Source organism: Delphinapterus leucas, chromosome 12 (assembly GCF_059928025.1).
Source record: "Delphinapterus leucas isolate spDelLeu-1000000601 "Yukka" chromosome 12, BTC_Dleu_Yukka2, whole genome shotgun sequence".
Lineage (NCBI taxonomy): Eukaryota > Metazoa > Chordata > Mammalia > Artiodactyla > Monodontidae > Delphinapterus > Delphinapterus leucas.
Window position 1 is genome coordinate 71,708,934 of NC_143140.1, and position 14,032 is coordinate 71,722,965.

At 40.6% G+C, this 14,032-nt stretch overlaps 1 protein-coding gene across 1 annotated transcript in view; it reads left to right on the forward strand.

Moving 5' to 3' along the window:
* Positions 1-14,032, forward strand: part of ECT2L (epithelial cell transforming 2 like) — a 77,272-nt gene that overhangs the window by 38,999 nt on the left and 24,241 nt on the right. Inside the window, 7 exon segments of the mRNA XM_089921676.1 lie at positions 2-67; positions 1,044-1,326; positions 3,007-3,169; positions 8,953-9,011; positions 9,013-9,046; positions 10,553-10,735; positions 12,473-12,576. Coding sequence (XP_089777802.1) covers positions 2-67; positions 1,044-1,326; positions 3,007-3,169; positions 8,953-9,011; positions 9,013-9,046; positions 10,553-10,735; positions 12,473-12,576 — 892 coding nt within the window.

Consider the following 14,032-nt stretch of genomic DNA (forward strand, 5'->3'; position numbering starts at 1 on the left):
GAGTGGGATTACAGGAAACTTTGGAGAAACAGCTTGTTTTTGCATCTTTAGAAGCTTTGCCCAAGCGGTAAGCAAACCTCCATCTACTGAAGGTGGAGGACCATCCTATGACACCAAGAATTCATTCTAGAATAATTCAGCTAACATGCAGGGATCTTGTATAATTATATGGCTCTTATCCTATGAAACAGCAATAGAAATAGTTCCTTAATCTTCAAGAACAGTGGTCTTAAACGTGCTTCTTGAAGAGGGAGATACAAAACATTCAAAATTTACGTTTTAAATATTCTTAACCCCGCAAAGAGGCTATATTGTGGACGTACCGTATTTTCTGTATAAAGTTATTGAGCAAAAGTAACATTTTTCCAGAAATTTTTTTGTAAGGAGTAAGCCTATCTGAATGGTGATGGGAGAGGGGTGACTGTGGAGAGAATGGACACTACTCAGAAAATCATGAGGCCCAGGTGATTAAGGAAATTTAAAATCTCTTGGGGCTTCCCTGGTGGCGCAGTGGTTGAGAGTCCGCCTGCCGATGCAGGGGATGCGGGTTCGTGCCCCAGTCCGGGAAGATCCCACATGCCGCGGAGCGGCTGGACTCGTGAGCCATGGCCGCTGGGCCTGCGTGTCCGGAGCCTGTGCTCCGCAGCGGGAGAGGCCACGGCAGTGAGAGGCCCGCGTACCGCAAAAAATAATAATAAATAAATAAATAAATAAAATCTCTTGACTAATCCTTCTACAGATGTCATTTTGAGCCCTTAAGTATGTCACTACATTGGTTTTAAGTGCCCCACAAAAGTAAGTTCCAAGAGCCCTTTCTGGCATCCCACAAATGCAGGAGGAGAGGCCCAGAGGGCAGCTTTGGACCCACTCACCCAGGAACCCCATTTGCTGCTGTCCCTGAAAACCGCAGGGAGAGACGGAGGTACTGAGGCCGCTTGCCTTGTACAGGATAACTGATGTCCAGAGGACACACTGGTGCTCACTTGTCAAAGTCAAATTAAGAGAAAATCAAAACTTCACTTATTCTCCCTTTTTCCCTACAGAAGCAATGTTTCTGGATGCCATTCCTACCCTTTATTATCAAAGAAAAATTGGCATGGAGTTTATAAAAATGACAGCAGCTCTTCACATGCTCTCCAGCCACACTTCATAGTAATATCATCTCGGATTCCTGCATATTAGGTACAGAGTGTGTTAGGAGGCCAGTCCTGTTTTGAATCGGGTCTTTTTCATCTCCCCTAGAGGACGTATGGCAATCTTTTGGTCACCATGTGTACGAAAATGATTCATCTTCTAAAAGGAAAGCGGTCTGATCTAGGTGGAAATGTACAGACCCAAACAGTTTTAAAAAATCAGAAGCAATAAAAATAACCATAAGTCAAAATTATTTTTTAAAAAGTATTAAAGACCCAAACTGCCTTGCATTTAGTAGGTGTCCAATACATTTTTACTGAATCGAATTTGTTGCACTTAATCCTTAAAAGAGCAAAGTGACACAAATTATTTTAAATTTTCTTTGGAATGACCAAGGAACTTAATAATATCATATAACTACCATCTCTCAAAAGAAAAATGTCAGAAATCCTACTTTGTGATCTATTTAACGAGGGTGCCATTAGATGAAAATCTGCTTTCTATAATAAAGTTATATATTTTAACTTTCAATATAAGAAAAAGGAAGCACAAAGAAGACATAGGAAGCATGTATTTATATATGTATGTATATATGTGTATATATACATGCATTAATATACACATAAGCGCATATATAAGGGATGGCATTAGTAGACTACATTCAATGGCTTACCTAGAAAATTTTTGCAAAAATTTCTTATTTGTAACAAAATGGTTGCTTTCAAGGTATGAAATCACTTTTCTTTTTGGGCATCTAGGAATTGACTTTGATCATTTACAACTGGCTAGCTTAATGGATCCACATGAAAGCAAGATCAGAGTTTTGATCTCCATGTGGGCCATAGATAGTTTCTCTAATGTTTAAAAATGCATAATGCTGGGCACAGAGGATAACTGGTGACAGAGTTAGGGTGAATAAACTGGAATCAAATGAGTCCATTCTCCTATTTGTCTTCTTTACATAAGACTATGCCATAATTACTTATTTGACTATGAATGTAATGGAGGTTTAGGTAAAAACTAGAATGTAACCATGTGGCAGTTCTCTATTCAGTTGAACTGTGACCTCCAGAAAGTGGCATGAAGTTTTGGGAAAAATCAATGCCTTCAATGACTTTCCAACCTGTCTGCTGCTAATGAATTCACTATATCACAATGAAAGGTTTATTTGGTTGTTGAATTAAAAGAACAGTGGTTTTAATATTTATTTAAATGGGAAATATTTATCAACATTGATCATTTGAAAATTCATAATTAAGAGGAAAACAAAATCTTTTCTTTTCTTTTTTTTTTTTTTTTTGTGGTATGCGGGCCTCTCACTGTTGTGGCCTCTCCCGTTGCGGAGCACAGGCTCTGGATTTGCAGGCTCAGCAGCCATGGCTCACGGGCCTAGCAACTCCGCGGCATGTGGGATCTTCCTGGACTGGGGCACGAACCCGTGTCCCCTGCATTGGCAGGCGGACTCTCAACCACTGCGCCACCAGGGAAGCCCCCAAAATCTTTTTAAGAAGTCCATTACAAAATTGTATGATCTCGATTTTATTTTTAAAAGCAGTATATATGTCTCTGTGCATGGGTGTGTACAAGGAAAAAAGCTAGAGGAAAATAATTTGTTAGTATTTCTCTCTGAGTGGTGGAGGTACAAATGCAGTTAAATTTCCCCTCTTAGAAAAGAAACAAAATAATTTAAAAAGGAACCAATGAAGGGGAAATCTTATCTTCTTCCTATGGCTTTTGAAGAAAAACAATAGTCTTTAAAAATCACAGATTACATATTCACTGTTTTTAATTTATTAATAAGTGTTCTAAAGTAATGAGCTTTGGTTCCTACAGCTCTGGTTTCATTTTCTAGATGGTGGTGAACAGTGTTAGAGCAGATATGACATTTTGATCTTTCCCCCCTCAGGCTATAAAATTGGTATTAAAAATTTACTGAGGCCTGAAGTGAGAGACTTCTGGGAGAAATTAGGAAGCTATGTGGCCCCTGGAGAAGAAGGGGGTCATGTGGACCTCTTTGTACAACTCGGAGCATCAGGTCAGTTTTGAGTGGTAGTGGTCATACCTACCTCGTGATGGTATTTTGTGGATTTATAAAATGCCGTCAGTTCAAATGATTCAGTCACATTTATTTTTTATTTTTTTTCTCTTTATACTTCACATACTCAGGTATTTAGGGGGAAAGGGCATCAGGGTTAGTGGTCAGAGTAACTGTCCCTAAAGAAATAAAGTCACTAGTGGCAAGAGCCAGCCAGGAAATGTATTTCTGTTTCTTCTGAGTATTAAAAATGGTGAAGTGCCTTGTAAAGATGTGTGGTAGCTGATAATCTTAAGTGCCTACCTGTCTAATATCAGCCATATTTAACAGATATCTGTTAAATAAAAGCTCTGTATTCATGGACTCATGGGCTATGTTTTTTTTGTTTGTCTGCTTTTGTTGTTTTTTTAATCAAGCAGAGGAGAGGGAGTGTGAAATTAAAGTTTCTCAAATTGTTTCTTACTACCCATTCCTTAGGGAACTGTGAGTTTTAAAGTTCTTAATCCTCAGATTTCACTGAACTATTCAGTACATACAAAGCATGACCCTGGCAGGATTCCATGAGGCAAAAGAAAAAGGATAGGAAGGAGTTTAAAAAAAAACAAAGTATAAATTATTGTAAAAAAAATTTTTTTTTTTTACAGTTACTACAATTACATAATCTCAACTATGTAGAAAATAGGCATAGAAAACTCTAGGAGGAAATATAACAAACTCTTAACACCATCTATTTCTGGATGTGTTTTTCAAATTTCCTACTTTTAAAATCAGTTTGAAAAGAGTAAGTTACAAAGAATATGGAAGGTGTGATCCCAATGCTTAAATCCCGTGTATGTGTCGGGGAGGGTGGTGGTGGTGTGTGTGTATAAAAGGGGTTTGGAAGGATGTATACCAACATGCTAACAATAATTGGATGAGTGAGTTTTCCTTTCTTTTTTTTTCCTTTTTCTTTTATGTCTTTTATTTGCCTCTATTTTCTGTAGTGAACTAGTATTACTTTTAAAATGAGAGCAAAACAAATTTTCTAAAATTTGTTTTGGAAAAAAAGAAAGGATGAGGGAAAGTAAAGTATTCAAAGGCCGAGAGAATGAGGGTGAAAAGGGAAAAGAATAATAGATTTGGTGACACAAAAATGGTCTCAAGTGAAACTTAATGGTCTTCAAACAATGTATCTCCCACCGCCATTCTGGGCTCCAAAATAATCGCTGAACTTCGTGTCAAATATAATTTCCACCTGGGTGAACCATCGAGCCCCTGGTTCAGTCAGAAGGCCCAGGCTTCTCAGTCACAAATCTCTTTCCCACCGCCTCAGGCATCACTCTTGAGCTTGTCCTCCCCAGTAGCTGTATCACCTCTGAAATCTTGATCTCAAGCATTTGTCTCTCCGAGTACAACTTCCAAATCATATACTCAAGTATTCCCACTCTATCAGTTCTTCGTCTGAGGACCTCCAATGCACACACTCCCACTTTCTCACTCTCTATCACCATGGCTTCGACCTTGGTTCCTTCCTCATGAAACTTGGATTTACTGGTTCGTCATTATCATTACTCTCTTGCAAAGAATCTGAACTTCTTTGTTTCTTTTTCTCCTGGCCAAATCTCAGCTCATTTGGCTAAGTCCCAATGCTGGTTAAAACACAACCATCTGCATAATCTATGCCTGCCTGTACTAAAGCAGCTGAAGACTGTTGGAAAGAGTAATACAACTGTTCTTACTGATCTAACTTTAATGGCATAAATATCAAATGGGATTGCAGCTCTGATAAGCAATCCTATCACATTTTCCTTGGTAAATTCGTTTCCCCACTCTTAAAATGACTATGTTGTCCCTTCTCTCCTTTTTTTTTTTTTTTTTTTTTTGCGGTACGCGGGCCTCTCATTGCTGTGGTCTCTCCCGTTGCGGAGCACAGGCTCCAAACGCGCAGGCTCTGCGGCCATGGCTCACGGGCCCAGCTGCTCCGCGGCATGTGGGACCTTCCCGGACCGGGGCACGAACCCGTGTCCCCTGCATCGGCAGGCGGACTCTCAACCACTGCGCCACCAGGGAAGCCCCCTTCTCTCCTTTAGTCAATCTTTCAATAACTCTCACTTGATTTCGCCTTTTACTTCCCTAAGGAAACTCCTTAATTTACCGCCCACCACAAAATCCACCACCTATCCCGCCTCTTACCTTCATTCTGTCTTCCCTTCTGTTACGATGGAAGAAGCACCCCTGCTCGAATCAAACATCAACTACTCCGCTTGGACTCTGTAACACATCGCCTTTCACCTTCCCAAGACGTCATTCCTATGCTCAAATCCTCCCCCACAGCCTCAGTCCTCTTTCTTTATTGGATTATTCCTATCAAATCAAGAACACCTGTAGTAGCTCCTCCCCTCTCGCTCCCCCCCACCAAAAAGAGAGACCGTAAACTTTGTCTCACCAATTTTTGAGTGGACTATACCAGTGGTTCTCAAACTTTTCACGTGTATTTGACTCACAGAGGGCTTGTTACAATCCGCATTGCTGGGTCCCAGCCTAGAGTTTCGGATTCAGTAGGTCTGGCACAGGGACTGAGAATTTGCCTTTCTAACAAGTTCCCAGGTGATGCCAATGCTGCTTAACCCGGGGGCCACACTTGGAGAACTGCTGGTCTATATGGCTGCCTTCACCTTCCTCGCCTCTCACTCACCCCTCAAGCTCGTCCAAGTGGTCTCCTTCTGCTGAAATCACTTTGGGAAAACTATAAGTGACTCTCATGTGCCCAAATCCGACGGTCCCTTCTCCATCCTCACCGGGACTTGACCTCTCAGCGGCATTCGAGGAGGGTGAAGACTTCTGGAAACTCTCCTTCTTCCCGTGCTTTCCCCAATACTACCTACCCTCTCCTTGTTTGCCTCCTATCTCAGGGGTCTCTTCCTCTCAGACTCCTTTGCTGGCTCCCGCTTCTCCTCCTCAAGACCCTTAAATGTGTCCCGGGGGCTTCCCTGGTGGCGCAGTTGTTGAGAGTCCGCCTGCCGATGCAGGGGACACGGGTTCGTGCCCCGGTCCGGGAAGATCCCACATGCCGCGGAGCGGCTGGGCCCGTGAGCCACGGCCACTGAGCCTGTGCATCCAGAGCCTGTGCATCCAGAGCCTGTGCTCCGCAACAGGAGAGGCCACAACAGTGAGAGGCCCGCGTACCACCAAAAAAAAAAAAAAAAAAAGTGTCCCGTACTTGATCTCGGGCTCACATCCTTTCCATGACTACACTCTTCCCCCAGGGAGCCTCATTTATTCCTATGACTCTACATTCAACCTGGATGCTGAAGACTCCCAAACTTATGTCTCCAGCTCTAAAATCTCTCAGCTGCACTCATATCTAGGCTTTACTCGACATCTTCATGTGGGTGTTTAGTTTGCATGGCTAATGGGCATCTCAAAGTTCACACGCCTACAGCAGACTCTTGATTGCCTCCCAGCACAAACCTCCCCCTCCCCCAGGATTCCTCACTTAAGATGTCATCATTCACCAGTTACTGCATAAGCCAGACACCTAAAACTCATCTTTCTCGGCATTACTTAAATTGTTTAAACAGCTTTATTAAGGTACAATTGATATACAGTATTTCAAGTGTGTAATTTGATAAATTTTTTAAGTGATTTTTAAATTTTTATTTATTTATTTTTGGCTGTGTTGGGTCTTCATTGCTGCACTCGGGCTTTCTCCAGTTGCAGCGAGCAGGGGTTATTCTTCGTTGCGGTGCGTGGGCTTCTCTTGTTGCGGAGCACGGCCTCTAGGCGTGCTTGCTTCAGTAGTTGTGGCTTGTGGGCTCTAGAGCACAGGCTCAGTAGTTGTGGCACATGGGCTTAGTGGCTCCTCAGCATGTGGGATCTTCCCGGCCCAGGGATGGAACCTGTGTCCCCTGCATTGGCAGGCGGATTCTTAACCACTGTGCCACCAGGGAAGTCCCTAATTTGATAAATTTTGACATATGTCTGTCTACACACTATGTGAAACCATAAACCAATCAAGATAATGAACACATTCATCATCCCCCCAAAGTTTCCTCCTGCCACTTTGCAATTTCTCACTCTGCTTCTCCACTCCAACCTGAGGCAACCACTGATTTCACAATATATTAGTTTGCACTTTATAGAATTTTCCATAAATGGAATCATACAGTATGCATGCTTTTTTGTCAGGCTTCCTTCACTCCAAATAGTTATTTTAGATTCATCCACTTCATGCTGTTATCAATTGTTCATTCCTTTTTACTGCTGGGAATGATTATATTGTATAGATATACCACAACTTGTTCCATTCACCTGTTGATAGATATTTGAGTTCTTTCCAGTTTGGGGCTTTTACAAGTAAAGCTGCTGTGAACATATGCTTTCATTTCTCTTGGGAAAATACCTAGGAGTGGAATGAATGGGTCATATGATAGGTGTATGTTTAACTTTAGGAAAAAACAAAAAAGAAAAGCTAAACTGTTTTCCAAAGTGGTTGTGTCATTTTATATTTCCATTCCAGCTGCCCAGCACTTGGTAGGGTCAGTCTTCTTAATCTGAGGCATTCAAGTGGGTGTGTCGTGGTATCTCACTGTAGTTTTAATTTGCATTTTCTCTAATGACTAATGACGTTGAGCATCTTTCCATGTGCTTATTTGCCATTTGTCTTCCTTGGTGAGGTGTCTGTTCAAATCTTTTGCTCATTTTAAAAATTAGGTTTTTTTGTTTTTTACTGAGAGATCCTTGTATATTCTGGAAAAGTTGTTTGCAAATATTTTCTCCTAGTCTATGACTTATCTTTTCCTTCTCTGAACAGTTTCTTTTGAAGACAAGAAATTCTTAATTTTGATAAAGTCAAATTTATCCGTCTTTAAGTTTTATAAATCATGCTTTTGATGTCATATCTAAAAACTCTACCTAACCAAGGTCACTTCTGTGTTTTCTCCTAAATTGTTTATAGTCTTAAGTTTGAAATTTGGGTTTGTGATCCATTTGATTTATGCTTTTTCTTTTTTTAAGTAGAACACAAGGTATGGATTGGAGTTTTTTGTTTTTTTTTTTAAACACATGTGGCTATCTATCAAATTATTTCAGCACCATTCCTTGTAAAGACCATCCTTTTCCCAGTGGATTTCCTTTGCATCTTTGTTGAAATCAACTGACTATATATGTGTAGGTAACTTATGAATGCTCTTTAATTTCACTGATCTATTTGTCAGTGAAAACATTAGACACCAATAAGTGAGAGACACCCCGACCTTTGAGCCACTACCATCTCGTTGCAAGCAACTGAAACAAGTTGGAGTAATTATTTACTCCTAGACCACAAAGAATTAAAATATATTACCCTATAGTTTTATTTGAAGTAGTTCAATCTATATGCTGTGTCACCAAAGAAGGGGTAAAATTAATGCTAAAATTTGACCATTGTATTCCATTATATGTTTAACAGTTTTAAATCTGTCCCCTGTGACAATGAGACTTCTTTGAATCAGGCTATTTTAGAAAATATATGTAGACTTTTCTCTGTCTTTGGCCTGAGAATTCCAAATTTGAAAATTAGCACCAGGTCAAACTTCTCGCCTCTTTCTCCAACCTGTTGTCGGTCTTCCTGAATAAAGTGTCTGGACTTCAGCACTTAGGGGTGAACTGCAAAGTGTTGATGGACTATTCCATGAGGGATTTGAATTGAAGACAAGACCTACAAGTGGCCTTTCTTGGCCAGCTCATTAGTGCTTCTAAGTAATATTTAACTGTTCATGGCAAAACCTGTGAGCAAACTCATGAAAGTATTTTTGGCTGTGCAGAGGCAGGAACAGAAGTTCTTTCTCAGCTGTCTCAACTGACTGGCACGTTATTGACCACCCCCCACTGGGATTGCCACCGGCTCATACCAACACAGTAAGGGAATATGGGCACTGACCACTGTGCCCAATGACAGCCACCAACTCCAGGATCACCAAGGACAAAGCACAGCTCATAATCCTGGTTCTGGCAATGGTTCATTCCTCTCTGAAGGAATGCTGTCACTTCCCAAACTAGGTCATTTCTCATCACTCAGAATGGGATTATTATTGCTCAGAAGGGGATTATTACTGCAAATATTTGCTTCAAACCATCACTTGCAAAAACTCCGTTGAAAACACCAGCTTTAACAGCTAAACAAAGATGTATAGTAGCTGATTTAGAGAAATAATAAATACAGAGAACAATTTTTCTTAGTAAAACATTATCAATGTGCTTTCATTTGGAAAAATGAATTGCAGCTATAAAGAGATGGTGAAGGGACCAGCTCAAGTTTCATTATCCGAGAGGAAGAACAAAGGTAAAATACACCTGAGAGCAAAATTTCACTTAGATACTAAAGCTGCAACTGTTGGATCAAAATGTAACATAGGCTGACCAACAGAGAGAGCCAAATTGCTTTGCTATAATAATGTTAATCATTTACCCCTTCAAAAATCCCTCACCTTCTATCAAAGAGGACTCAGAGTGATGTAAAACTATATAAAGCATTGCTTCTCTAATCCTGAACGCTAAGGGCCTTTCAAGACTGAGGAAAGCCGGCATGATTGGGAGGCTTGTAAGGGAAAAGTTTCCATATAGATACAACAAAAAGCACATCGACCTAATATAGTTTTGTAGCAGAAGTGTTTGTTAATTTTAGTTTATATAGCACCATCATCCAATGAGAGCATATTTGGCCCCGAGCAGGGAGGAATCAGCCTTGCAGAGACAGCGGGGTGCAGACACTGCTGTTTATAAAATAGGTTTTCTTCTTTTTTTCCTCCTCTGTCTCCTTTTCCTCCTTTTCCCACTCTTCTTCTTCTCCTTCTAGAAGAACATGTTACAAATACTTTCACGTTTATCAGCAAAAAATGTGGGGAGAAGAATCAAACTGTCCATTTAGGACAGAAAATCAAATTTCACTTGGCCCTGTAACATTCAGTCACTGATTTTCAAGGAGAGGAACTTTCTGAAGCACCCAGTACAGTCTTGTAGAGATATTTGTAGAGAAAGAGTAGCTTGACATGATGTAAACAAGATACAGGCTTGGCTACAATGGGGATGACTTTGGATGACACGATGGGGAAACCAGGCAGAGTGGGGTTTTTCTGTATTTTTATTGTTAGGAGGTAAACATACAATTGTATATCCTTACTTGGGTGTCTATTCTGCTTTCTGATGCAAAAATCCAGCAGCTATTAATTTTTGATTTCATTGCATCCTTTTTGCGTTTCTAATTTTACCTTTGAAAGCAGACTATGGGTGTTTATCTTAGTCTTCTAATGAGAAAGGATAATAAGCCTGATATAAATGCAATTAAGTTTTTTTCATCCTGTAAACAGGAAGAATTCTTTCATCTGAGCTTAAGTCTGCGATGCTAAAAGGAGAAAATAATGTCAGTTCTTAGTGACTGGCTGGGACGGCAGTGGGAAAGGGCGCCCCCTTCCACCTACTTCAGCGAATCAAAGCTGCAGACATGGTCCAGCCTCACCGACTTCCTGGAAGACACCTTGAAATCAGTAAGGCAACAGCTAAGTCCTCTCTTCAAGGAGTTGCAGAGGAACGTAAGTGGCAGGATGACAGGTAAGAACTCTTGCTACTTCTGTTGCAACTTAATTTTGAAGCTTGTTAACACATCCAGAGTGAATACAAGTGTAGGAATGCACAAGTAAAAGTTGACTCTTAAGCATCTTTGGTAAAACTTTATTCCCTTTGTTTTTCATATCTCCTAAGAAAAAATATATTCATCTTCAAAATGCTGAAGCTAGTTCCGGGGTTCAAATTTTACCATCTTATTAATTCTGTGTCAGTCAATTGTTTACCTAGGCAAAATTCACTGTTTGCTAAGCCAGAGAGTTCGGTCCATTTCCCTCTACAATTTGCTCTGAAAGTTAATTGCCAACATCCCAATTAAGCATCTCTTAGACCACAGCACCCATGACTTAAATTGTTCTATAATTAAGTTCTATTTATTTTCTATCTAAAATATTTAATTTGGTGATGGGCTCCATGGACAAGCCTATCGGACATCACTGAATGTGTTTTCTCATTTACACGTCATACTCATGATCCAATTATCACAATAAAGTCTTTTGGAAACCATTTCCTGTTTCAACTTTAGATCTTCATCTAAACCAGTCAGTTCTTTAAAATGAAGTGTTTAAAAACAAACAAACAAACAAAGCCCACCTATTTAAATAGGTTTCTCCTGTGTCTTTAACTGCCTACTCATTTTTCTCTAACTCTTCACATGTCACTGAAGCACTGTACCAATCAAGTCATATGCCTTACTTCTTCCCTTCCCCTGCCCTGCTCCTTATTTGACATCTGTTAACATAATTATTGTCTACACAAGAGCTGTAACACACAAATATGCATGGGGATATTTTATGTCAACATATGCCTACATCTCTTTACACAAAGGTCTCCAAAGCAGGGATTTGTCTTCTTGGTTTTCTAGGCTTTTTTTGTTGTTGTTTTGTTTTGTTTTTTTGCGGTATGCGGGCCTCTCACTGTTGTGGCCTCTCCCGTTGCGGAGCACAGGCTCTGGACGCGCAGGCTCAGCGGCCATGGCTCACGGGCGCAGCCGCTCCGCGGCATGTGGGATCTTCCCAGACCGGGGCACGAACCCGTGTCCCCTGCATCGGCAGGCGGACTCTCAACCACTGCGCCACCAGGGAAGCCCTGTCTTCTTGGTTTTAACTCTACCACATTTAGTAGATGTTCAACCAGTATTTTAAAAGTTATGAGACTATAAACAAGGAGAAATTATTTTTCCTGGTTCTTTCACAGATATTAAGGACTAGAAAGAAAAGTGGCAAGAGGAATGATAGAAGTATGTCATGTAGGTCATAAGCAATGAAAAGTCAAATGGAAAAAGGTTGTTTTTCAAATAAATGCAAGTTTTTAAAAATATTTTTAAAATGTAGAAGATGTCTGTGTATGTATGTTTGTATGTTATTCCCTATGGACTTAAAATATTTACGGATTTGAGCACAAAACGAATGCAGAATATGGAAGCGTTTTTGGTGGAATTGAGAATCTAAACTTTATAAGGTTTTTTTTCACATGTTCTTTCCTTGTCCAATTTACAGATTTCATTCAATACAAGCTCTGTCAGGGTGGGTACTTTCTATACGCTACACATCTAGACGCTTTTGCTCATTTTCTACTTCATCATGGTAGATAACATGGCATAGTAGAATTTTTATTCTTAGTCTGCGTTTTTATCCACTAACAAGCAACTGTGAGGACTGAGTTTTCTTCTTGATCATATCTCTTACATATTTTAATTACAGGCCTATCACCTTATATTTTCAGGGCAATTTGTATCTGACACCATGAGTATGGCTAACATTCTGAATAACCAAGAAATTATACAAGCTCTGGCAGAGGGATTGATTGAACTTTCAAAAGAAAATTCTGTAAGTGTTCCTTTGAATAAAACAAAGTACAAGGGCTTCCCTGGTGGTGCAGTGGTTGAGAGTCCGCCTGCCCATGCAGGGGACACGGGTTTGTGCCCTGGTCTGGGAAGATCCCACATGCCGCAGAGCGGCTGGGCCCGTGAGCCATGGCCGCTGAGCCTGCATGTCTGGAGCCTGTGCTCTGCAATGGGAGAGGCCACAACAGTGAGAGGCCCGCATAAAGTACAAAAACCCCAACTTTAAATAAATTTTTAGTTTGCATTTATTGTTTTTTACCAGTTTATCCCTCTGGGACACAATTCCTCAGAGGAAGTGCATCAATTTATGAAAAAAAGCCACTGAGAGATTCTGAACCCAAGATGTATTAGCTGCATAAAATAGACATATAGGAAAAATCTCGATAAGTTAAAGATGATCACATGATGCACTGTTTTCTGTCTTGTGATTAATTTCAGTCAGAAGTGGCTTTAAAAAACACGTTTAGTGGCTTATATTTCACATAAACATTATTCAACAGTTAAAACAATTATGGCAGAAAACCTGAGAAAATGTGAAATCAGATATAAAAAGATGAAGGGCAAGGAAGGCTAGATAAGAGGAAGGGAAAGAGAACACAGAAGAACAGAAGTAAGCAAATCAGTAATTTGGGTGGGCAGAGGCATGGGAGAAAGCCTGAAGAAGCATTTTCATCAGAAACAAATCTTGAACGCTTTTCTACAAAGGTCAGTCCACATACCAGGACACAGTGAGTAGAGGCAGTGTACAGAACACACTCTGCCCCAAGACCATGGCAAGGTTATAGGAAAGTAAAATACAGTCAGCCATATGTATCCGTGGATTCTGCACCTATGGGTCCTGCATCCTAGGACAACTAACCACATGTGGAAAATATAGGGGAAAAAAATTCCAGAAAGTTCCGAAAAGCAAAACTTGAATTGGGCTGTGCACTGACAACTATTAACATTGTACGAGGTATTAAGCAATAGATGATTTAAAGTATACGGGAGGATGTCCTAGGTTACATGCAAGTAGTACACCATTTTACATAAGAAACTTGAATACCCGAGAATTTTGGCACCTGCCGGGATCCTGGAGCCAATCTCCGTGGATACGGAGGGACAGTTGTATGCAGTGCTCAGTTCAGGGGCAGTTGAGAATAGGACAGGAGTAGGGGGTGATACTAACATACCTGATGCTGTGTAAGGTCTCTAGTTTTCCAAGGAAAAATTCTCAAATCCTTCCCTCTCACTGTAGTAATTCCACTTTGTGCGTGCTTTAACAACGTCTTTGGACACTCTCTCCTTATCTATCGTGGTTTCAACTTGGCTTCCTGGGTAAGCACCAGACATCTCCTGGGTACGCTGTCCAATGAGAACCCTGGGGAGTTGCCGTTAGCCATGAATTTCTTCCCTGAAGACTCAGCTCCGCACCGCACTAGCCAATCCTCAGGCAGCTC